We start from the raw sequence: 25,586 nt of genomic DNA on the forward strand, positions 1-25,586 counted from the left end.
CAGTGGTTTTAAATAGTCTGGCATACATTTAAAATTATTCTTTTCCTAAGAGTGAGACTATTGCCTCTAAGCTCTCTACACAAGAGCTCAGCCATTCAAAGTGATATCAATACTGATTCTCTTTTTCTTAGAAGATTTTTCACAACTAGTGAAAGCAGGAGGAAGTAAGCACAAAATAATGTTAATTTTCATAGCAATACTTCAAGAAAACTCATTTATTCGTACACAGGAAACAGAACTGAACAGTTTTTCTTTATAACAAACTTTCTCCCCTTTCTTACACAGAACAGATTTGGAAACATGCATTTACAAATATCCTTACTGCTGCTGTTTGGTCTAAACATTGTCCATGGTAGTGATGGATATTTTTCTGAGCGGTATCAGAAACAATCCAGCATCAAGGGGCCACATTTTCTACCATTCAATGTAAAGAGTCAAGGTAAGTTTGCTATTTTTTCTGAGTTAATACATGAACAAAAATAATTTGTTTATACTATTGGTATTCAACTTTCACTAGCAGTTTAGGTTTATTTTAATAACGACATCACTGCAGAAAGAGCTGGCAGTGGCTCTGGCAGTTGCCTCCTAGTCACAAAGATGTACACTTGTCACAGACAAATTTTTTTATGCAATCACTAAAGGCACATATAGCAGAAACAGAATCACAGATACGGATCTGATCTTCAGTAATGGGAATAATATAACATGATTGTGTGCATAATTATGTACAATATGGTAATTATTCTCTAATTTATTGATTCAGCACTGGGGTTTCTAACAATAAACCTGTCATTTACAATACACAGAAAGAACTTTTACATATTCTGTCACGTTATCTTTACTCAAAACAGACCTTAGATGTGAATTTAAAGATATACGATACATATGGCCAAATGAAGACCTGTTTAAAGTCTATAAAGGCAAAATAAATTGATAGTCATAAAAATGAAAAACAGCTACATAGTTTTTTTCATGAGTGATATAAGCTTATAGTTTAATTATCAGATGAATTTCACAGAAATATAACAATTCTAGCTTTACTATGAAAAGTTCTCTTCATTTCATAAGTCGGACTTATTGCATAGGCAATATATAATTGCAATGCTACATATTGTGACATCTTATTTCTGGGTATTCTCTCTGTCTGTATAAGTCAAATAGGTGGCTATGCTTAGGGTTTGAAACTATGAGTTCTGCTTTATTTTACCATGCTTAGGCTAAAACTTTTTTAAAAACTTGAAATCAAAACCTCTGACTTCCAAGGTGCTGGTTTTATTTGATGAATTGTCCCCCAAAGGATAATCAGTAACCTCTCTTCAAAGTTATCATCATAAACATTAAGATAACTGAATTTCCCTTGCTAACATCCCTTCCCTCCCCCCCATGCAAGAACAACCTTATTTTCTTTCAGACATCAACTGGCTATTCAGCATAGCTGTCACTTTTGATGTATCCCATCTACTTTTAGTTGTAATAACCATACTTTGGCAGAAATAAGGAAGTCGAATGAGGGACTCAGAAAATAGTATTTGCAAGTAAACTTCTCTTCACCAGAAAAATGCATTTTAGGGTTTTAGGTATCTGCATTAGAAAATAGGGTAGCACAACAGCAGCAGATCTGGAAAGCAGAATAGTTGCTGCTCCAGACACAGCATCCACATTAACTTCATTTAGGAGGTTTAATTTCAGAATAGCTCTAGTCTGATCCTATGGACTAGATGCTCACGAGCAGCACACATTGAGTCCAAAGATGCAGCCCTGGTCCCACCTCAACCAGCTCCAGCCCAAGTGCTCCAAGAATGCTCTGCAGTAAGAACCAAGTGAAAGCGGCATGGCTGGGAAACTTACCCTCCAAAACGTTCTTCTGGGATGTACCAAAATACTGCCATAGTTTCACCCCTTGCCTTCAGCACAGGACTTTCTGGAATCCTACCCTACCAGCACTCTCAGATTGACTTTAGGTACATGTACATGAACAGCTAGTCTGAGGACTTACTAACTGGAATTCCCACTGGGTTAGAGTTGCATTTCCTCCCTCTCCCCTCATTAACTTTTCATAGTGTTTTTCCATTACTTTATTCAGAATAATTTTTATTTATAATTATATTTATATTAAAATATTTGTATTAAAGTGAAGTACAATATTTGCTTTATTATCCTCTACCATACTTCACTTCTCTTGCACTGTTCCCCCTCCCTCCTTCTACAGAAAACATTTGGAAAGGGGGCAACCAGCAGCAACTAAGAAAAAGGAAGGAGCAGAGTAGACAGGAAACGGGGTGAAAGGGAGAAATGAATTGTCCTACGTTTTTGCTTCATATACTAACACAGAATCTAAACCACATGAAACTTCATATTTAGAATTAGAGGGATTACATAAACATGTGAGAAGTGTACAATGCTGTCTATTTAGGAAAGGTAACAAAGACTATATACAAGACCTCAAAAGCAGGAACAGCCTACAGTTTTACAGACGTGAGAGTCCAGTCACTCAAAATTGATTGACAGATCTTCATTTGGGGAACAAGCATCAAAACCGAGGACTGGAAAACAAGCATCTTATAGATTTTTTTAGAAGAGTTTAAAGAGGGCAGACTGTTAGACATAATAATTTCTAGTCTGAAACGATCATGGAAGAATAAAGCAGGAGATTACAGACCAAATTAATCTAACTATTGTCCAGTGAGTTCTTCCATATGCAAGTAGCTCAAGTACCTTATGACAAACTTTTCATCATAGCTTACTTTTCCTATTTTGTCACCAAACATTGGCTTCTAGAGATTTAGTTACCAATTAATTCTCTTTTTCTTTTGTACAGCTTTGTCAAAAAGCAGCCTGGAACTAAAATTTCAGTCTAGGTCAAAATTGGTGACTCAGAACAACATGTAACAGATCATACAACTTCTGTTAGCAATCACACCCTATTAAAGCTTCATTTAATTTGGTGAAACTGTTTTAACAGTTTCAAAAATCTTGTTCTTGACAGCTCTCCAGTCAGAATGTACTTTCCTCTTCTGTGTGTATTTAGTGTTACCATTTTTTAACTATACCAGGACTTAGTCTTTAAACCAGTAGCTCTGACTTGAAATCTTCAAAAAGTCCTAGTTGAGAATAATCATTGAATTAAGACTGTTCAGCAATGCTTAGATAAGCCATTATTGCAGGTTATGCTACAGTCTTCATACTTAATTCAATACATATATAGGGTTTGACTGCACTCAGAGAACATAACCCAACTTGGCATCAAGATATGTGCCAAGACCTATAAAAGAGTAGCCAACCACTACTTCAGTTTTCCCTGTAAAAATCCTACTTCATTAACGTATACAGCTGTCCTTTCCTCTGAGGACTTACCGTTGTCTCTATACAGCACAATTACCAGTCATATGAATCTAAAAGCAGCACAACTTTGAAACAATATAGCTCCTCACAGAAAACCTCTATAACAACATGAACACTGACAAAGCCTTTAGCATCTTATGCAAAAAGGCAGCACCCACCACTTCGTGAAACCTAGGACTGATATGAAGGTGCATCTAAAACATGGTAAAAAGCGAGAGAAGCACTCTGAAGCTGAATTTTGATGAAATTTGCCATGAAAAAGAAAATGAGATCAATGGCAATAACTGCATGTTACTTAAATACAGCTGAATAAAATGGATGTTGCCTCCCCACAGGAATTAAACTCACTCAGACTGCCAAAGAACAAAACACACTTGGTAGGCTTGGACATAGTTCCTTGAGCTATGGTTGTGAAAAAGCGGACCTGGCTGGGGTCACTGTTGTCTTCTGCCAAAGTACCCACATAAATACTAGGTTTTGGATTCAGTGCAGTTGATGTAAAAAACCTATTTGTATTTTTTCCCTTAATGCTTCACAACTGAAACAGCATTAGCTCAGGAACCTGTTTAGGTATTTGCATTGAGGCTTTGATCTGACCTGCCTGTGTTCTCTGATGTGAACAGATAGTTTCTGAAGTTCTATCCATAGATAGAGCCTATGGAATAAATTCTGAGTCCTCCAGTTGAGTAAGCTGTTTTCTCTGATGGCAGCAATCTTATCTGCTGTGAAGAGAAAACGTGTAATGTGTAAAGAACATTTACATGCCATTTCTGCTGCAGAGTAAATGTTAATTCTGACAGGTTTAAGCCTTTTCCAAATTATTTTTCATACAACGTAGTTCTTAAAATTTGCCATACCTTCTGCCACCTATGTAAAAAGAAAACCAACTTGTGCACCCTACTGAATCTGGGAGTTCAGTAATAAGAAATCCAACAGTTTCAGTAAGAGACCAAAGTCTCATCACTGGTACTCACAGATTCCACAATATCCTTTGCAGCTGAGAAGGATAAGCGTTTGCATTTTCAGTTTCTCAATAAACCACAGACATTGCTTTCTTCCTATGTGTAGGATTTTAACAACCACCTTCCCTTTCATTGTCTTAAGGAGGATGAGGTAGGAAGGTGTGCAAAATAAGGTTATATGCATTTGTGCTGATTTTATGCACCAGCAAAAATGAAAATGCACTCTCTACACTTAGTAGATAAGAACAATTTCCTTAGCAATATAGGAAGAAGGCAACCTTGCAGATGCAGTATCAAACCAAAATCAAATTCATTTCATATACATATCTCTGTTTTCATAACACAATATGTACAAGAGTTAGTTTTCTTCCTCCATGTCAGTTTTCGTTCATCAAAACTAATCACAGGTTGGAAAAAATCAATTTATTATCTAAGAGACAGTAGAACAGATATTGCATAAACTTTCATTCATATATATACATAAATACACACACTGCTCTTTTTGTAAGAGACTGAAATGCAAACTTTAGCTGATCCAATTATTGATTTTATCAATTTTTTCTAAATAAGCAAACAGAATATGTTGCCATTATATAAAAAAACAACCTGAATCCAGGCTCTTCCTATATCCCTCAGTTTTAATTTTTAACATGACATCTTAAATTAACATTCACCATAGGTGTGGTATTTCATTCAATAATGCTGCCAGCTGCTGCAAACTACTGAAGCGGTCTCACAATATCCATGTTAATCTTGTCTGTAACGTCCTACAAATCAGCATCCTACTTCCAACAGGAAGCTGCAAGCTCCCCCAAAGTGCACGGAACACTAAGCAGTGAGCTTGTTTATTCCTCTATCTGTGACATTTGGTTAAGTAGCTCCACCTGCTGTTTTGATAACTAAGAAAATGAAGTATTATTAAAAAAAACCAATGGCAGAATTCTGACTGCAGTGAGATGAATTATCATTTGTGACCTTGCCACTGTGTGAAATTTTTATGCCAAACAAAAATCTTTAAGACAGTATTTGAAAAAGTAACATACAGTCACAAAAAAAACTGGAGCCATGGCCCACTTTTGAAAGTGTGAGATGGGGAAAGGACAGAACTCTCACTACTTAAATGTAGAACCAAGTAGTTTCTGAAAAGCAGCTACACGTGCATAGGAAGCTTCCTCTGGCTTCATTCATCACCAAGATGCAAATCTGATAACTTGCCAAATCAGTCACCTGGTTTTCTTCTTCCTTAGTAGTCTGCATCTACTTACACAGCATCTTTTAAGCTCTCTGATGACCCTAAATGTACTGAAGCCAAAAAAATTTCTAGATGCCTTGGAGCTCACAACACAACCCCAGCAGACTTGCACTTGTTAATGTATATATAACGAGCCCTGAGACACTTGCCATGAACATCAGGTTCTCAGTGACCAAACACAGTATTAGAAACTTGACTTCTGTGAGGTTCAGATTAAGTTAACCCTTCACACATTTCACCACCATGCTACAAGCCTGCAAATCTGTCATGGCTGCCCTGGTTTACCTGGTTTTGTCTCTCTCACAGGTGTGCAGATCAGGGGTGAACAAGGACCCCCTGGTCCTCCAGGCCCTATTGGACCAAGAGGACAACCAGGTCCTGCAGGAAAGCCAGGGTTTGGAAGTCCGGGTCCCCAAGGTCCCCCAGGTCCCCCAGGACCACCTGGATTCTCTGCAGTTGGAAAGCCAGGAATGCCAGGTCTACCAGGAAAGCCAGGAGACAGAGGACTAAATGGTGAGAAAGGAGAAGCTGGACCTGCTGGGCTCCCAGGTGCGAGAGGGCCACAAGGACCCCCCGGCATTCCGGGCCCTGCAGGACTGTCTGTTCCTGGCAAGCCAGGACCACAAGGCCCTCCGGGAGCCCAAGGGCCAAGGGGCCTCCCCGGCGAGAAGGGAGAGCCAGGTATCCCTGGTATAAATGGACAAAAGGGAGAAAATGGATTCGGTGTTCCAGGCCGCCCAGGTAACAGGGGTCTTCCCGGCCCGCAGGGGCCCCGGGGCCTACCCGGTCCTGCTGGGGTAGGGAAGCCTGGTGAAAACGGTCTCCCAGGTCAGCCAGGTGTGAAAGGTGACAGAGGTCTGCCAGGCACACCCGGAGCAGCTGGTATCCCAGGTCCCCAGGGTCCCCCAGGAGAACCTGGAGAAGCCGGTGTTGGCAAGCCTGGGCCGATGGGACCACCAGGAGCAGCAGGCATCCCCGGAGCCAAGGGACACCCCGGACCGGCAGGCTTGCCTGGATCCCCAGGTCTTCCAGGATTCGGAAAGCCAGGATTGCCAGGGATGAAGGGACACAGAGGACCTGAAGGTCCTCCTGGCCTCCCAGGACCTAAGGGAGACCAAGGCCCATCGGGTGTGCCAGGAGAACCAGGGCCTGCCGGGCCTCCAGGGAACATGGGCCCTCAGGGACTCAAAGGCTTGCCCGGTGAGAACGGTCTACCTGGACCCAAAGGCGACGTGGGCCCTGCAGGCCCCCCGGGATTCCCAGGAGCCAAGGGTGAACGAGGTCTGCCAGGATTAGAGGGAAAGCCAGGATACCCAGGCGAGCAGGGCCTTGCTGGTCCTAAGGGCCACCCAGGCTTCCCAGGTCCAAAAGGCGACACTGGCCATGCTGGGCTACCTGGCTTGCCTGGTCCGATGGGTCCACAGGGAATTAAGGGAGTGCCAGGGATCAACGGAGAGCCAGGCCCCAGAGGGCCTTCAGGAATACCTGGGACCAGAGGCCCCATTGGCCCCCCTGGCCTGCCGGGAGCCCCTGGTGCGAAAGGCGAGCCAGGAGCACCAGGACTGCCAGGCCCAGCAGGTATTTCTACAAAAGGCTTAAGTGGACCCATGGGACCACCTGGACCCCCCGGGCCTAAAGGTAACAACGGAGAGCCTGGATTGCCAGGCCCCCCAGGTCCTCCTGGTCCCCCTGGCCAAGCCGTAATCCCACAGATGCCCGAACGCTATGTTAAAGCAGGAGAGTCTCGGGAGCTATCAGGAATGTCTTTCATGAAAGGTGTAAATCAAGCTCTTACAGGGATGCCAGTGTCTGCTTTCAGCGTCATCCTCTCAAAAGCCTACCCTGGGGCAACAGTCCCCATCAAATTTGATAAAATCTTGTACAATAGGCAGCAACACTATGACCCCAGAACAGGAATCTTCACTTGCAGGGTCCCTGGACTGTACTATTTCTCCTACCACGTACACGCAAAAGGAACAAATGTTTGGGTTGCACTCTACAAAAATGGTTCCCCACTCATGTACACTTATGATGAGTACAAGAAAGGATACCTTGACCAGGCTTCTGGCAGTGCTGTCATTGATCTAATGGAGAACGATCAAGTATGGCTCCAACTGCCCAATTCAGAATCTAATGGTCTCTATTCCTCTGACTATGTTCACTCTTCTTTCTCAGGTTTCCTATTTGCTCATATCTAACAACATCCCACTTACACTGTCCTGGCACTCCCTCCTTCAGGCCATTTTAACGGGGCACCAGTCTGATTCATCACTAGCAGGTCATGCAACTTCAGTTTTACAACAGAAATGGAGGAGAGAGTGAGAAGGTGGAAGAGATTGGTTCAAACCCAGTAGTATAATACTGTATGTTTTTAGAGAATTGTCGTAAGAAATTTCAAATGATGATCAATCGTCCAACTGAATGCAACATTAAAATGTTATGGATTAATATAATGCACCAGTCTCTCTTTATTATTCTTTTTAATATAAAAAAGGAAAGTCAGAATTTCTAACTATCACTTCTCATAACACATAAAGTAGCCATTCCAGGACTCTTGATCATACTTCACTATACTTGAATTAACTGAAGGTATGATACAGCATGCTCATCACAACAGACAGATAATGTACTTCAGTAACATTAGTCTGTTATCTGTCAGCTTCACCTTTAAGCTATCAAACAGGAGTCAAGAAAACAGAACTCTAATATAGTGCATACCATGTCGGTTTTGATTTTGTTCCACTTTTCTTATTAACGAATAACTATCTTGCAGAAAGGTAGATTTCCAAATTATTACCTGTTACTGAAGATCTAAAACTTTCAAAATATAAAAAAGCAACCAGATTTGAAGCCTAGAAATCCACTCAGCTTTCTTCAATGCACATTTTGTAGTCTACAGCAACAAGCCAGTTCAATATTTTTAAGCTCCTAACATTCTATAGAACTGCAATGTTCAGAGTACAGTAAAAAAACTACCATCAAATCCAGAAGAGCGTATCTTCACAAGCATGCAGACACTCACAAAAATCACAACAGCTTTTCCACCCCAAAACTGGAGACAATCTTTGCACTGTTTTTCCCTAAACAGTTCATGCCTTTAAAACGCAGTACTTTTGGGACTGCGTTTTACTGAAATGGTAAATGTATCAGATGATGACAGTAATCAGTCAGTAGACATAATCATATTTGCCATACCTACATACATTCATGTCTCACAAACATCAGATATTACATTAATCTGTTATGGCACTATGAAAAGTTAATGGTATAAAGTAATCTACCTTAGTAAAATTAGGGCTTACAAATCATTAAACCTTAGTAGTTTGATCACACAGTTCTTCCAATTACAGTTACCATTCATGTGCTTTAAAAGTATCATATACATCAAACCCTTATCAACTCTTGAACTATTATTTTTAGCTTAGTTTTTTTAAGCAGAAGTTTTTAATCACTTGAACTAAAAGTACGTAGGCTTATGTTTAAAAGTTTTGTGATATCACCATTTCTTCAGGAAAGCATAACCTGCGGCTCGTTATATTGTATACATTTGAAATCAGCAATTCCAAAGTAGTTGGTAATAAATATATTGGGATTAATAAAAAAAGGTGAGAACATCTTTGGGTTGATCTATCATTAGCAAAACTATATAATGTTTTGTAATCTGTGAAGAACTACCAGGAAAGTAACTTTGCAGAATTGTTTTTTCTTCACTTAAGTGCTGCTGGATAAGGAAGCCTGTGGCTTCAGCTATACTTTAGTAAAATAATAAGTGCTTAAGTGGAGAGTGTAACATGAGATCTGCTTATTTTAGCAGCCAAGTAGACCTAGGCAAGCAAATTAGTACTACTATTATAAACATTGCACACAAATATAGCTGACAGTAACACAATAAGTAGCAATCCTGTGATGCTTTTCTCTCAAGCCAAAAGAAAACTCAGGACACTTGAGTCTGAATTGTCTATCGCACCTTTCCTACCTTCCTGTTTTAGGCCAAATATTAATTACAGATCACCCAGGAATTACATTGCTTTTGCACTAGAAATGTTTTCCTATGCAGTCACTTGCATTAGTTAACAACACTTTCCAGTATTTAAACATAGGATGTGTTGCTGCCAATTCATTCACCCAGTCTGGCACTTTTGTTTCAGAAACAAATAGAGGGACTGGGTACTGGAGCTGGAAAAGCATTGCTCAGTAGTTGTAAGGTTTCTGGTTAATTGCTTTACATCTGAAACGTATCCAAAGCACGTTGAAAATTGTTGGAGATGCTTGGTACTCAGCAGTACACTACTGTCCTGTGATACCAGTCAACTAGTCTCTGCGCAAGAAACTGGGCCTAGGCAGTATTCTTAGGAGCACGGTTCACCAATTCTTATTGTCCATCCACTTTAAATCAGGTTTTGTCCTTTAACGTCTTTATTCCTCAAATGAGCACAGAGGACTCCAAATAAGTTTACAGCTTAGTATGTCAGGCACATCTTTTTCAAGACTTTTCAGAATTGTTCAGACATTAAGAAGCATCTCTTCACACTGAAAAGCTAGAGATTACACACCACAATGAGGCACAAGCACAACTGCTACCTTGATTTTAGCTTTGGATTCTCAATATAGAGGGAAGCTTGAGAAGCTCTCTCGAGTTTTTATTTTTATTTTTTTTTAATTTTCTCTACATGAAGACCAGCAATCTACCTAAAGATAAACCTCCTCGAGCAACCACATCTTTTCTGCATCATGGGTATTAGAGGAAAGAAAATCCAATATGATATTAAAATGAAAGTATATAAGGGCATATAATAGTACTAAAACTCACTTCCAAAGGCTTCAGAAAGATTTGAGACAAATTTTAGTAGTTCTTAAGCATTCAAACACAGAAAGCACCCAAATAATCCCTTCTGTATTTAGCTGGAAAGCACAGCAGAGAAGTGCAATGAATTTGTTTGCTTCTATCTTTGTTGCCATTTTGATGGTTAAGACAAATAATGATTTCTCATCACTGGACTACATGAACATTAGGAACTTGTAACATTTTGCAGAATTTTTTGAGGATTCTTTACTTTTGGTCAAAAAAGCACCTTTGCTTTTTGTTTGTTCTATTTGAAGTCGCATATAAAGGATGTAATGCACATGTCGCAGAAGTCTATATCCACTGTCTTCTGCCAAGACAAGAGGGTAATAATATAAACTTGCAATCAAAAACCTCTGTGTGTGCTTACATGTTTGTGCACGTGCATGTATGTTTTTGGGGAGAGAATGCAGTAGTTTAGAAAGATCCAAGGTTTTCCTCCCCGAAGTAACACTTCCCATACAACAGCATGCCACTTCAGATCAATCATAAAAGACAACATACAAGTTACTAAAAAACAGGTTTAAGTCTAGCACTTTCTTTCTCTGATGATTTTCCTTTTTGTTAAAGGTGGTCACTGACAAATTTCTCAGATGCATCCTTGAAAACTGAGAGCACATCCCATCAAACTTGTTTATGGGCAATTTATGAAGTCTCTGTTGCCATATTAGCCACAATCTTTTTATTTCCAAAATGAAATATAATCTTATGAACTAATTGAAAATATTACATAATTTTCACTGTATAACCAGATGCTGTAGTTTTAAGAAGTCTCAGGGAAATGACAGGGAAAGACAATCACGGAAGACAGAGAGAACGTGGCCTTTAAGATAAGACATTTTACAAATTCTGCTTTAAGAAGTTATATCAGCCAACTTCCTCCTACAAAAGCAATTGACTTTTCTGTCCAAAAAAAAATAATCACCAAACCTGATATTTTTCATGTGAAAATAATTATACAGTACTTAAAGCCCTTACTACTCCTCTAAAGATCAAACTTCGTTTTCATAATGTGTTGTGGACCTTTGTCCACATATTTATATACAGTGTAAAATACATTGCCACATGCTATTTCTTTTAAAATTGCTCTTTACTAATGTATGTAGAACATAAACCAAGTGAAACACGTACAAACTAATGTTCATCACCTTAATGCTGCAAAATACTCCAGTAATAAAGATTTACAAAAAGGTTTAGTCAAGTAATTTAATGCTCAACATGGATATCAATTGCAGAGGGCATTCTTGCAGGTATTATTAGGTAAGAAATTACTATTTTTAAAATATTATTATCTGTCTTCATTGCTATCTGACATCATGCTTTTCTGATAGTATTGTTTAATAGATTCCCCCCACTTTTTGTCATTCTTCAGAAAGGAAGATCGGAATAACACAAGAGTAGTTTGGAACCCTCTTTCTCTCCCTCTGCAAGCCTCAGTTCTTCACTTCTTTACAAGCAGAAGAGTGGGTTAACACCCTTCATTAAGCTGAGTCAGGACAATCATGGCTATCTGAAGGAACCATCCAAAAAAAAAATCATTGGGCAATTACCTAAGGCAATTACCATAGCTAAGACAATGAAAAGCAAAATCTACCAGACACCTGATCATGATCAAAGAAATCATGTGAAAAAGAGAAGGGACACAGAGAAACAAGGGCATACTGACAACAAACGAAAGTGACTTGCAAACACTTATGGATTTCAAAAAATAAAATGGTCAGTCGTTCTGCTCCGTCACTGACAATGGCACCACTAAGACGCCATTTCGACTCGGGAACTTTGCGTCTCCTTGACTGACCACTTAAGTTTGCTTTAGAAAGTTTACCTTGACTAACTGTTAATGAGTACTGCTTTTCCCTGAAGGGTTAAACCCTCTACAAGGCATCGAGGGCAAGGAGTTAAGTCAAGAGGCTGTGGTTTTTAGGCCAGGCTGTGGACTAAGAAAGACAGTGAGGCTTCCCGGTATGCAGATGTTGGGCTGGAGCCAGGTTTAGGAGTTTCCTCAGGAAGTTATGTTAAGCTTGGAGCTGAGGGGAAAAAAAAATACATATCTTTCGCACAAACTTGTGACAGATGATTAGTACTGTTCTTATTTCACAGAGGGACCTGAAGCAAAAAGAGATACTCTATGGGAATACCGTAGGTAAGTGATACAGGAAGAAATTCTCTGTTTCTTCTGAGTCCCTGTTCAGTGCTTTATCCACTGGACCACATTATTAAAAGGAAAATAAGACTGCTTGAAAGCCTTTCAAAGTGATGCATGACAAAGCATAGTGCTTTCATATATTAAAATATTTAAGTAGTGTACACAATCTCCACTGGCTTACTTCTGATTTTACAGAGCTTTATCCAAAATAACTCATGCCTGTCAGTTATTAAATTTTCTTATATTTTAAACACTGTTGTACATGTGCCTCATGACTTTTATAACAGTAGTTCCTGTGTATTAAATTAAGTACCAATTCTGGTAGCAGTTAGAAAGGATTAAGTCATATCACACATCTGTTTGTATGCATATTCCATACCTACATACACAAATAGATACTGGATAGGTAGGTATATGCATAAATGTACACACATGCAGACACTCATAGAAATAACCAGAACAAAAACAAAGCTATTATTTCTGATTTCAAAAACCAGACTTTTAATTTCTGGTTTGATCTAATTAATTGTCAAAGAACATTTTTAAAAATTACTCTTTTTGCCAAACACTGCACGATCCAGCTGCACCTTTTTAAAAAAAGGAGTTTGATGATTTGAAAAATGCATTAACAGGTAGTTAGAGTTGAGTAGGAATGGTTTAATATCAGCAGAAGACAAAGGATATGTTTATTTCACTTACGAGTGAGTTCCTAGAGGAATTCTTAACTACCAATCACACCCTAGGCTCCAATGGAAACACACTAGCAACAACAAACAAAAACATAAAAACATCCTAGGAATATTTTGCCAACTTTTACAATATGCATCCTGACATCAACTTTCATTTTTGTTTAGAACCTCTCTCAGACAATATTATTGTTTGAAAGGAATACAGAAAGTAGTACACCTCTGGTGAACAAAAGGCAAGTTTTAAGAAGGTCCAAACTATGCCTGTACCTAATAAATGTTGCATTAACAGAGGTAATTCTATCAGAAAATACTACCAGCAAAATTATACAGAATTCTGAACTGATCTGCATATAATCTTTTTACAAAAAAAAAAAAAAGACTCAAACCCCAAAGTTAAAAATAATTTCAATTGTGCACATGCAAGATAAGAATAAAGGTTAATTAACTTATTATTTTATATGCCTAATAGAAACTCAGAAGTTAAGTCTGTGAAGGAGGAAAAGCGTTTTTAGTAGAAGGCTATACAAGATGTTTTCCAACTCTGAATTATATTACAGTATTGTAAGGGTGGCTTTGGGTGAAGGAAGGTTATTATAAAAAAAAAATCCTCTGCAATTTCTAGTAAATTTATAACAAAACTGGTTTTTAAAAAGGCTTAAAGAATATGAAAACAATCTCCTCACCATTGTGTCAATACTACATGAGGAATTCTAATGAAAACTAGAGAGCTAAAGAACATTATCAAACGTTAGTTGCTAGTTTATTTTTTCTCCCCCAATGCATTTCTGATTTTATTTAGGAGTACAACACCACAGGAATAGAATCAAAATACAGTTCAAGGATGTCCATGTTACTATATCAATCACGGGAAGAAGCTGTTTTTCCTCTAAATTCAGTGAAGTAACACAAGATGTTAAAAATAGCTTCCAGCTAAACTAAATAGGAATAGTAATGATAAAGATGTTCTATTTCAGGATGAACATGTGTCTACTACACCACTATTTGTAAGCTTGAAAAATAAAAGCTGTGTTGAGTAACTGACAGTGTACTTTTATTTGTTCTGGCAAGCACACGCAATATTTTCAGCTAGCATAATAAGTTTTCAGTGAACCCACTTACCTTTAAAAGCTGATATTTTATAATTGTGCTGGATAGCAGCCACCATGTCCTTCCAGAAGTCATACTTTTTCTGACCATCATGCTGTAAGTGTCAAAAGGAACACAGTCATTACATCAGGTATCAGCTATTTCAAGCTTTAATATTGAAACAGGGACAGGAATGCCACTAATAAAAGTATTTTGAAAATGGACTAAACCAGTCTTAGATGGCAGGATTCAGGAGATCAGGATTCAGTACCCAGCTTGACTGTGAACTTTGGGTAACTGCAGACAAGTTATCTCCTTACTTCAGAAGATGCTGGGACTGGGGGAAGAAGGGGAAAGGAGAAAGGATTCACATTTATGAGGAACCCTCAAATGTTACAGCAAAAGGAGGCCTTAGACTGAACAGCAACTTAATGAATCCCACTGACATCTGGGAAAAAGGAGTGCCTAGAACTGCAAACAATGTAGTTAATTAGCAGGCTGACATTATCTACAGCCTGGTACTCATTTCACCTTCCACCCTCAGAAGCGGCAAAACTCTTTGCTGTAATTTAGAGGTCGTGCCCTTCTGCCAACAACTCCACCCCAAACACTGCATGGAATACCTATCCAGAAGCGAGGCTGAGCAGCACTGCATTACATTGTACTCCAAAGACTGCCAAACCCCAGCTCTGGCAGAAAGACAGGGGAAGGTGATCTGCACCTGCGAACAGTCTCTTGCCATTCCTAGAAAGTCGCCCAGGCACAGAAGAGCTCCAGCTGACCTCAACTGCCCTTTCAGCATCTCACCAAGGGAAATTAAAAGTTTCTCAACCAGCTGAGCCCCACTGCACTCTCAAACTCCAGATTTTAGGTGCACTGAATTAAATACAGGTCCAATTACGCAGCCAGCCAATATTACAGAGCTGTAAGAGGTGCTTGGAGTTACAAGGCACCAGGCAGCAGCAAAGCAGGTTACTACCCACTTTGCTGTAGTATAGTCTCTTTGAGTTTGTACACCATGGAAAGTATCACGTAGTGTTGTTACAGGCTTTCCATACCTACAGTAGGATAAATTTCAATGCAACTGTTAACAGATTTCACAGCACTGCCCTCTGTGTCCTGACCACTGCGCCATTTTGCAAGCATAAAGCATTTTCTAAAGAGGGACACATTCAGAAACTGAAAAAAAATAAACAAACCCTTAACATCAAACAAAAACATGTAGTTTGTATGTACTGAAGTAAACTGCTATTTCAGGCTTAATCTACCACAGAGGCTTACAGAAGAACAGCCCCTCCTTAATTTCACAAGGCCTTTTGTGCACAACCGACAGGCACTGATAGTCTGCTTATCATCCACCAGCTCTACAGGTTAAGAGCAGGGAAGATACAATGCTGTGGTTTTTAAGTTTTTTTTTTTTAATCTATTGCTATAGGAAACTGCTGCAGAAATACATAAAAGGAGTAACAGTGAGAAAGGCTTTCATATATGTCAAATTTCAGTGAGCTGCAGACCAAGGTCATTATTCAAAGCTGTGTTCAGGTGATGCTGGGGAGCATCAATCTGTCTAGTGGTCATGGCACTAGCCTGTGCTAGCATGCTAGCACTAACCTTGGGACAGATGGATTCAACTGTCCACTCCAGTCATACTCCACATGGCTGACTCGGTCCTTATTTGGGGTTTGGGGACTTTTGTTTGTTTCTTTAAAAAAAAAATAAATCATTGCAATGAGCTGACATCAGAGTGCTGTTTTGAAGACAGATGGATACTGGTTTAAAAGTGGGTATGCTTCCTTCAAAACATATGACCTCAGAGAAGACTAAAATAACTGCCAAAATAATTTGTTGCAAATCTACAGCCATTGCATACGAGATGTACAAGAAAACAGACTGATTCCCAGAAAGCAGAGAGGAAACTGTGTGCATGCCCATGAAGTCCGTCAAGATTTTGGCAGTAATTATCAAATGTGATTTCATTAGCTGAAGTATCAGAAAAAGAAGTATTTTGCGCAGAGCTTCAGTGTGAAGGTCCAAACCACTAAGAAGCTCCTCTGCTTTGTGTGAAAATACATAAGAGTTCTGACTCTGGACACAGAAAAACCAGATTTATTCTTAACAGCGTAGAGCAGCCCAGCATCCAACTCATGTATAAACCCATTTTGAATCCAAACCTAGCAGTTCTCCCATCTGTTTCCAGTAGGAAGCACTCCTGATCCTAGAATGTTTTCTGAAAGTGATAATAAAATAGCCCTTACTAAACAGGCTCCCAGAATAGGAAACAGAAGCCTTTCCTTTCAGAAATGTAGAGGAAGAAAATGTCATGGTTTCTAACCCTTAGGATGCAGCATGTTGCAGGCATGAGTGCTGGAGAGGTCTACCACCTCTTGCTTTGCATTTTTCTCATCTGGTTGATGGTAACATCCTAGGGAATTACTGTGGCCCTCCTGTTGAAACCAGGACGACATCCAGTGAAATATTCAAGAGCTGCTAGCTGACAAAGTAGATGCATGACCCACTTCTGCTAGCTTTCTGGAGAAACGGCACCAGTTTAATTCTCTGTGGCTGAAGAGAGCACTGACCCAGGGTCAGTGTTCCAGCTTGTGAACTAGTAACTGAACGTGCAAGCTTATTACACACATGCCATAACATGCTTTCTCTCTCAATAAATAGGTGATTTGTGCAGAGTCTAAATATAAAATAAAGTAATACAATACAGGTGTCACATCTGAGAGAGGTTTCTAAGCTGCGAACAGTAAAGGAAGGAGATTAATCAGGTGCAAAATTAAGAGTCTTACGGAGTACCTGTCCTCAGTGCTTCCTGATAAGCTAGCTTTAGCTAACTCTTCACGCAGCACTTGGACTTAGGCAGCAATCTATTCAGCATGCTATTTTGGAGTGGAGGCTAAAGCATCAAGTCAGCAGATACCCAGAGAGATCCTAGATACCCATCTTGCAGCTCTGAATTTCACTCTGCAGACAAAGTTTAGTATTCGCAGTTTTCAGTGCTGCAGCACTTTGGTACCTTTAGCCAGAAGATTATATCAGTACTCTTTGACACCAATACACTTACTGTATGAGAAGAACCCTCTCCTAGCCCCAGCTACATGCAAGTTAAAGATTCAAGCCTTCTTTAACACCACCAAATCAATTAGCATTAAAGTTCAAAGGTAAGATTTAGGATATTCTATATATCTAAAAATCACTGAAAAAGTTTGAAGCAATTTTATTTTCTGCCTTCAGAATGTCACTTATTGTTCAGCACATTAAAAAAAATACTATTCTAGAGGTATATTTACAACAGTGTACACAGTTCAATATATTTAAGACAAAAACAAGTTTAAAAAAAGGATGGAATTAAGCTTTCAACTCATTAACACCTTGCAAATTAGCAAACCATGTTATGAATAAGACATATTACATTTAATTCAATCATCATCAAGTATAATTAAAGGAGATTTTAAGAACTATATTCTGCATAACAGTGCATTTCTATTCACATCCTAATTATTTGTGCCCTCTTGTGGAAGTACATTTATTTTGAACATGCCATGTAGCTCACAATTAGCTTGAGACAACCTTAATACACAGCTAAGTCCGACATGAAAAATTCCAAACATGAAAAAAGGCTAAAGACCTTGATGCTGTTCAATACATTATGTGTATGCATTTAATAATGCATGCAAGAAGCACAGTGGGGGAAGAGAAAGATAATGCAAAACTTAGTTTCAACAATCCAGTTCTTACCTGATCTAAGCTGTCCACAACCCTTGCACACAAGAGAGCTCCTGGCAGGTCAAAATAATTATCATACAAATAGTATTTAGCTGGAAAAAAATAATAATAAAAAAATCTACTTTTTTTAATGCTTATTGTATGCTTTAATCACAAATAAAAAAAACCCAAAACATTTAAATAATAGTATAAGCTCCTATCTGGATTTTACTGGTAATAAGCATTATCTGCTTCCCAATCTTTGTTAACCTTTATTCCCACTTCTGATTATCATAATTGGCAACTAAGAGTTGTTCACCTATATATCAAGACATTGAGATTGTAGAAATACGTTTTAAGGTTCTAAAATCTAAGGTGGAAGAGATGGGGGAGAACCATGAGTTTTAAGAGCCAGGAGATTATCACTCAACTCTTCCAAAATGTCTATTTCCCTAACAGTGGAAACAAGTAGAAAAGGTTTGAGAATTTGTTGCAGAAACATTTGGACAGGTGTCTCACAGAGTCTTGTCCTTTACACACACAGACAGCGCCTTAGCCCCATGGGAAGCATGCCCACATTATTATGTGATCCCCAAAACAAAAATCAGGAGGGTCCAAATGTCCCCCAGAACAAAGCGATGTTCAACAACTCTTTCCTAGGGGTGAAATGACTTAACCAGTGGGGTTTTTTGTATTCATGATCTCGTCTGTGTTGTTCTTTAATAGATCTAAGAGACAAGTCGGCAAAACAGGGATTAACATTAAGTGAGTCCAAGTGCACTTTTCAGTCAATAACAAAGACACATTTCCTGTATGACCAAAGGAAACCTTTCTCTTCTACCCTGCTGCAAATGATTACCTGCAGTTTAGGATAAGTATCACAAACAAGTTTACGTCAGAAAAATCTCAAGGAAAACCTCTTCATTACGTAGGGCAATGCAACTTAACTGAGCACTTTATGTTTATTACTTGCAATTGCCAAGATCAAAGTAAAACGGAGAGGAAGCACAGAGCAAGAACATGAGCCCAGCCACAGTGCCTTCAGAGTGACTCCCATCTTAAAACCAAGAAACCTCAATTTCAGAAGTTTTGTTTCCAGATCCGCTCTGTTCTTTGCACCTACACCTAGGCCTCCAGTATCAGCACTGATGGTAACAACCGAACAATTAAGAAAAATTTAAGATTTGCTAAATATATCCTAAACGAGGTGGGCTGGCAATCACGGTCTACTTCATTGGGAATGATGTGCCCATCTCTATAACCAAAACACACCAATAATGTCAGCTCATTTGTCTCGTCACTAGTGACCTAAATTTAAGTTGAAAATACAAAAACCCCCAACTCTCCTGCAGAACATTTACCTATTCCAGTAATTCTTAGCTCAAGTATTTTTAAATATTTGTAGTAAGAACAAATACTATAAGGCACTGACTGGGCCAGAGCAATTTCAAAGAGGACATGCTATGGTATAGCTACCTGAGCGTGAAACCATTCCACTGACTGTATTAAAATGCTTCCACTCCCTCCTTCCGTATGTCTCCAGGATCTCTTCGGATGTCATGCTCTTTGTACCATGGCTTGCCCTATTTGATGCATTAAGTTATTTATATTACAAACAAAGAAAAAAAAAAAAAAAGAGGTTGAAAACAGCCGAACTACTCCTAATGCACAGTAATGCATTGCAGCTGAATACTGAGGGGCATGCAAGTTGATCAGAAGTAACTCTAACTTCAAAGTTTTCCAGGACCTAAGCTTTTATCATATACATTACAGTCCTCGATAAAAGCCCTACTAAACAGAGGTTTGGTTGGCTGGGGGCACAGCTACTGTGCCTTACCTGCTAACACAATCACTCTGTATTGCTCGAATGTTCTCAATTGTGTGAGGACACGTGCTATACTTGAACTATATGTACACTCTGCACAATAAAACACAGTGCAGAAAGCCTATACATCATTCTGAAGCCTGGTAACATGCAGAGCACAGGGCAGAACTATGGAAAAGTGCTAGTTAGAGCCCTGCACGCAGCTGTGTAATACAGAAGTAAGCACAAGCCTTTTTAGATATTACAAATCAGCTAGCTTGACTGTCAAATTGGGCCCCAAAAGAATGCAGATTCCAGTTTTGAAGCAATTGCAGGGAATACTAGGAGTAATCCTGTACCACTCCCAGTCTTCCCTTTACTGAGGTATATCCTCCAGTCTTGAATTCTGCATTGAGTACTCCAAAACTCATGGTGCTAAATAAATTTCAGGATACACAGCAGAGACTCATAGGTATTTCTCTCTTTCTTTCAATGAGATCTGATTTTCCCTAGCATCTTCAAGCTCCTTCTCACACACACTATCAGAAAAAAAAAACAGTAGAGTCTATCTTGAGTACTAGATTATGCAGATTTTCATTCTGGAAAAAAATAAGGGGGAAATGGGACTGGGATTGACATACTTTAGATACACTTTTCAGAGTTTTGATTCAAAATAGAAGTCTTCTATGTTTAAAAATAAAAAAAGAGGGAAAGAGGAACTAAAGATGCATTGAAATTATAACTGAAGGTAAAATATAGCTTTTAAGAGGAAAAACCTCAGACTTCTGAAAGCAAATGTGTCAGTTTCTATGGTTAATTTACCTCAGGCTATTTAAGTTATATGTTGTAAGCCTGCAGAATTTTGAATGTCTATGGTACAGAGATAGCAGTGCTCTTGTCACTAGCATTAGTCATTAGCACTGACTCTGAGTCAGGTTAGCCACAAATCAAAGAAAACCCTTACCCTAGATCTCGGCAGAACTGGACAAAGAATACATTGATAGGCACTGAAAAAAGTGAATTTTCTTTCAAGATCAGAGTCTTAGATGTTCTTTAAACATGATCCATTCCTTACTAGCAGCTATCATGGAAGTATTATGAAAAAACTGCATATGTAACATTAAGAGAAACTGAGCACCGCACTACCAAGGAGTATCTAAACTTTTATATCTAATAAATGAATGTTATATCTAATAAATGAATGTATGCTGAAATTAGTATTTTAACTACTTAATAAACCTGAGAGCTGGCTTTCAGAAAGAAGATAAAATTTTGTGGTTTTTTAACAATATCAACTTATTGTCAGTATTACCTTAAAACTGTTCCATCTTCCGCAAGTTTCAGGAAGTTTCCTTCTTCAATATCCAACACCAAGCCTTTACAACTAAGAATAATTTTGTTTTAAGGAAGAAACAAACAATTAATGGTTACAAAAGTAATGCCATGTTATAGATCAGAATAGTGAAATGCAGTTACAGAAGTTATACAGTGATGCTACACACAAGCAGCAAAAACACAACCCTTCAAATACTTCCATGTTTGGACAATGCTCTTATATATGCAAATACATATTACTACAACGAGGACTGGATTTCACTTACATAGCAAATTCCTTCTAAATAAATCCAGTTCCATTGTTCAGTGAGTGCAGTGACTATTCATATAGATAAGGTTAGAGGATTAAGGTCCCAACATATACAACTAAGAAATGTGGTATTTAAGCCACTTCTATTAATGAAATATATTTTTTCTTGATGGCAACACCCCTGCTTATTATTACCAGACTGATAACACCAGCTGTTAAGGAGACAGGGGTAGAACACCAGTCTAAATGATGCAACCAACTCTCCAAGCAACATGTGAAGCATAAGCATTGCCACGCTAAGCAGCGGTAACAAGGTGAAGAGTTGACAGCATAGGACAGACATACGACAAGAGTTCCTAACTCTCCTAGTAAACCTGCACCTTACAGACAATTGAATTTACATTTGCTTGGATTGTTTGAAAAGTTAATTCGGGGTTCAGTGGCTAGGAAAATAATGAATAAATGAGACTGAAAAGGTAACACCATCTTCATCCTCTGTTATAAGGTACCCAAAGGAAAGAAGATATGCCACGAAGGCAACAAGACGACCCCAGCCTTTCACGAATGATGCCTGTGAGTAGCACCAGCATGCTGACTACTAGCACTGTGGGCTTGCAGGTGCACATGAACCCCCAGCTCCAATAAGGGACAATGGCCAAGATATCTTGATCTTAAGAAAGGATTTCATCCATCAGAGGCCTCAAAATATGAGAAATACAGATACACTGCTTGTTGCATGAAACTTGAAATCAATCTGGTTGGAAACTGTCCAGTCAAATACTGAATAGTAAAAACAACTGATCAAAACAGTTCCTGCAATAATGCATGCATTACTAACAAAAAAAAAATAAACAAAAAACAAAACCACAAACAAAACCCACCAACCAACCAAAAAAAAAAGAAACCCGAACAAAAAAAGCAACCCTGTGTTTCTCTTAAAAAATGCAGTGATTACCTGGCCTTCAAGCCTCCAACCTCCCTGGCCTAGATGATTACCTATCAAAGCTGGAAGATCAGAGATTCACATTCAAGCTCCTGCTCAGAGACCACTGAGGTCAGAGCAGCAACTTGCATTTCAGCCTTTTGCATCACAACTTTGTGCCCGATGTGCCACCCAAGGACTACCTCCCATCATGTCAACTTTCCTCAGTTCCTCACATGGCTGTTGGGATTATTCTGCCTTACACAAAAACAAACACATCTGTTGAGATAAAAAAATTACGAAAATCTGATGGTTACTGGATTTACCACGCAGTTGAATTGAAGGTAGAAGAAAAAGGAGACATGTAAACTAAGAGAGTAAGTCAGGCTAAAAGGCTTGTGTCCACACAGCTAGAAGCACAAACAAGCTGGATGCTCAGTTCTCTCTTCAAAATACCAAATTAGAAGCATCTCATGGCAAATACTTGTTCGAACAAGTATTTAAAACTGTAATTTTGGATTTATTTATTGGGCTTGACAATCATAACCACCTAAATAAGAGAAGCTATTTTCCAAGCTTTGTAAAAGTTACAGCATAGAGGAGGCTATGAAAAAAGCTTCTGTTATTTTCAATATACTCACCAGAAGTCTAAGCAGTCTGGAGCTAGAGCCAACAAGTCTTTATCATAACCCTTCTCCGTTACCAGATACTGGGCAAAGCTATCATATATTAACTACAAATGAAAAAAGAAGTGCATTAATTACGTTGATTAAGTAAGACCAAAGATACTGCTTCCCTAGAAAGTGGCAAGATGTGAATGATAGTGCCTCCTAAGCAAAGTCAAACCAGGGACCTAGGGGCCCAGGCCCACTGCCTCCACTACTGGGAAATCATGCTTAGGGGTGTTCTTGCCATGGCTGGAAAACAGCTCAAGATGCTCACAGAACAGTTCTGGTGCAACATGTCCAGCAGGTCCAAGTTTACAGCATTCTACCTTACTGTCCCTGTGTTTCAAGGCGGTTGGGAAACCAAGATGATGAGTACCTAAGACTAATCACTACTCTCCCCTCCCCAGTCTTTTTTTGATTTTAAATTTTAATTGTCACAGTTACCAAGACTCAACATGCGATTTCTGAACCAGTAACTACCCTTAGGGGACACCTTAAAAGTATCCAGAGGAACATACTTCGAAGGCAACAGGCAACTACCAAGTGAATTTTTGTTATTTATAAGTTCAGAAAGAACACTGTTAAAGCCTAATACATTAGTCAGTGATTTATTAATGTAATGTGCTGGTAAAGTTGTACAAGATGGTCTATGTAGATGCTGCCAGGTCCTTAAAGACCATACAAAAATAGTAATTGCTCCCTTTTTCTCATTATTCTTTCATTAAAGCTGTTCCCTGGCCTTTTTTTCTTAATTACAAAAGCTGCTCTTGGAATGAATATGAACAATATCTAAGACTAATATGAAGGCCAACACTCAGTAAGAGCACAGTGCATCTTCAGCTGTGCCTGTCAGCATTTAACTATTTTTTATTTCCAATAGATAAGGATAATACAGTGGGCATGTGTCAATCTGTCTGTGCTGTGAGAAGAATGAACTAAATTTAGTAAATGTCTCTTTTTTTTTTTTCTCTATTTTGTTCACTGCTTTGGTTTGTTTTTTTTCTTAAACTCTTCTAGTTATCAATTGTCTAATGTCTGCCTTCATTGGACAAAACTCTTATCCAGAATAACATGCCTAGGCAAGAGGCAATGTATGTGGCATAACAGAAAGAACACGGAAGGTAAGCCTAGAGTTGTTTAGTCTCCAGCAGGAACTTAAGAGCACATGCTTTTTATAACTCTTGCTACTACTGAACCCTTTTTTGTAAGGGAGATGCCTCTCCACAGGAAGTCACTCATAGCTAAAGGAAGCAATGCAATTTTTCAACAAGGAGGCACCGAAACATACTTATTTATAAAAGGGACACCTCGTAAACGTTTGTTTCTATGTAGGAGTCCCGTGCAGTGCAAAATGTACTGTAGGTGCATGGAGGCAAAAAACAGGGGAAAGGGGGACACCATGAACATCCACGGCACAAGGTAACTCCGTGGCAAAGTCCTGACATCAACAATGAAGGGCGAATCGGTGAAATACTATCAGGGAGTTTAAAACGTTCCAGCCGGGGGAAAAAAAAAGCGCCAAGGGCGAGAAGGCTCAGCACATGACAGTAGTTTCTCTCCGTGAGGGACAACAGGGCTAAGCCAGAGATGCTGAGTGCCCTTAATGCTCGGAGTTTTATTTTAAGCACCAGAAAGTTTGCAAAGGTCGCCTCTGGAAAGCGCTGCGGGCTCCTCGCTCTGCCTGCAGCATCTCCAGACTTGGCGGGAGCAGGGGGGAAAGGAGGCTCTCCCTCTCCCTCAGCGCCGCTACACTTCGGAAAGCTCTCAAGAGGCACCATTTTCAAGGAAGGAGCCATGACTGCCCCTTTGCTCGGGCAGAGGCCTGCTGAGGAAGCGGCCGGCGAGGCGCGCACTCGTGTCTCTCCTCCCTTTTTAGGTTTCCCCAGGGGTACCTGAGCCAGCAGGCTCGAGGGTCCCGGCCCCCGCGGCCCCGCTCCCCGGCACTTTCCCCTTCGCTTGGGCATGCGGCGGGGAGCGGAGCGGAGCGCAGCGGGGGGGCCCCGGCCGCGGCTCCCAGGCCGTGCCGCGCCGTGCCGTGCCGTGCCGTGCCGTACCGCGCCGCGCCGCGCCGGCCCGGCCCGCACTCACCCGTGCACTCTGCGGGAGGTGGTACCGGCAGAGCGTGTGGTCCAGGTCGAAGCCCATCACGTCGCAGCCGGCCAGGGAGAAGTACTGCTGCATGGCCGAGCTGCCGCCGCCGCCGGGAGGCAGGCGGAGGAAGAGGAGAAGGAGGAGGAGAAGGAGGAGGAAGGGGCGCGGGCGGTGCTTCCCGCGGCGGGCGGAGCCCCCCCGCCCTCGCCCCGCCCGGCCCCGGCGGGGCCGCCCTCACCTGCGCGGGGCCGGGGGGTAGCGGGGCCGGGCTGGGCCGGGCTCGACTCGACTGGGTGCATCGCCTCCTCGCCGAAGGGACCGTCCCTTCCAGGGGGGCTGCGCCCCGAAGCCCCTGGCAGGAAAACCGGGCTGCGGAAAGGCGAGCCTGAGGCGGGAGGCCGGAGGCCTGTTTAAGCGCTTGGATTTAAAAAAGGTGCCCTTCCCGCCGAGGCGCTGCGCGCTGGGTAACGGGCGCGGCGCGCGGG

The 25,586-nt window shown here is 40.2% G+C and overlaps 2 protein-coding genes across 2 annotated transcripts in view; one reads left to right on the forward strand and one right to left on the reverse strand.

Annotated features, from left to right (window-relative positions):
- NT5DC1 (5'-nucleotidase domain containing 1) overlaps window positions 1–25,278 on the reverse strand; it is a 149,508-nt gene extending 124,230 nt beyond the window's left edge. Inside the window, exons 1-6 of the mRNA XM_064447431.1 lie at window positions 25,099–25,278; window positions 22,984–23,075; window positions 21,148–21,219; window positions 19,508–19,614; window positions 18,065–18,144; window positions 14,354–14,435 (exon numbers count right to left, since the gene is read on the reverse strand). Coding sequence (XP_064303501.1) covers window positions 14,354–14,435; window positions 18,065–18,144; window positions 19,508–19,614; window positions 21,148–21,219; window positions 22,984–23,075; window positions 25,099–25,191 — 526 coding nt within the window. The 5' untranslated portion in view covers window positions 25,192–25,278. The remainder of the gene's footprint in view (window positions 1–14,353; window positions 14,436–18,064; window positions 18,145–19,507; window positions 19,615–21,147; window positions 21,220–22,983; window positions 23,076–25,098) is intronic.
- Window positions 297–7,976, forward strand: COL10A1 (collagen type X alpha 1 chain). The gene is made up of 2 exons (XM_009509899.2): window positions 297–439; window positions 5,863–7,976. The coding sequence occupies exons 1-2, from the start codon at window positions 301–303 to the stop codon at window positions 7,752–7,754; spliced, it is 2,031 nt and encodes a 676-aa protein (XP_009508194.2). The 5' UTR covers window positions 297–300; the 3' UTR covers window positions 7,755–7,976.
- Window positions 25,279–25,586: the final 308 nt, after the last annotated feature.

This window comes from Phalacrocorax carbo, chromosome 3 (assembly GCF_963921805.1).
Source record: "Phalacrocorax carbo chromosome 3, bPhaCar2.1, whole genome shotgun sequence".
Classification (NCBI taxonomy): Eukaryota; Metazoa; Chordata; class Aves; order Suliformes; family Phalacrocoracidae; genus Phalacrocorax; species Phalacrocorax carbo.

Excerpts from the sequence above, each read along its gene's own strand:
- COL10A1 (XM_009509899.2), top strand. The coding sequence starts at position 301 with ATGCATTTACAAATATCCTTACTGCTGCTGTTTGGTCTAAACATTGTC. Across the intron at positions 440-5,862 it reads ATTCAATGTAAAGAGTCAAG|GTGTGCAGATCAGGGGTGAA; the intron begins GTAAGTTTGCTA and ends TCTCTCTCACAG.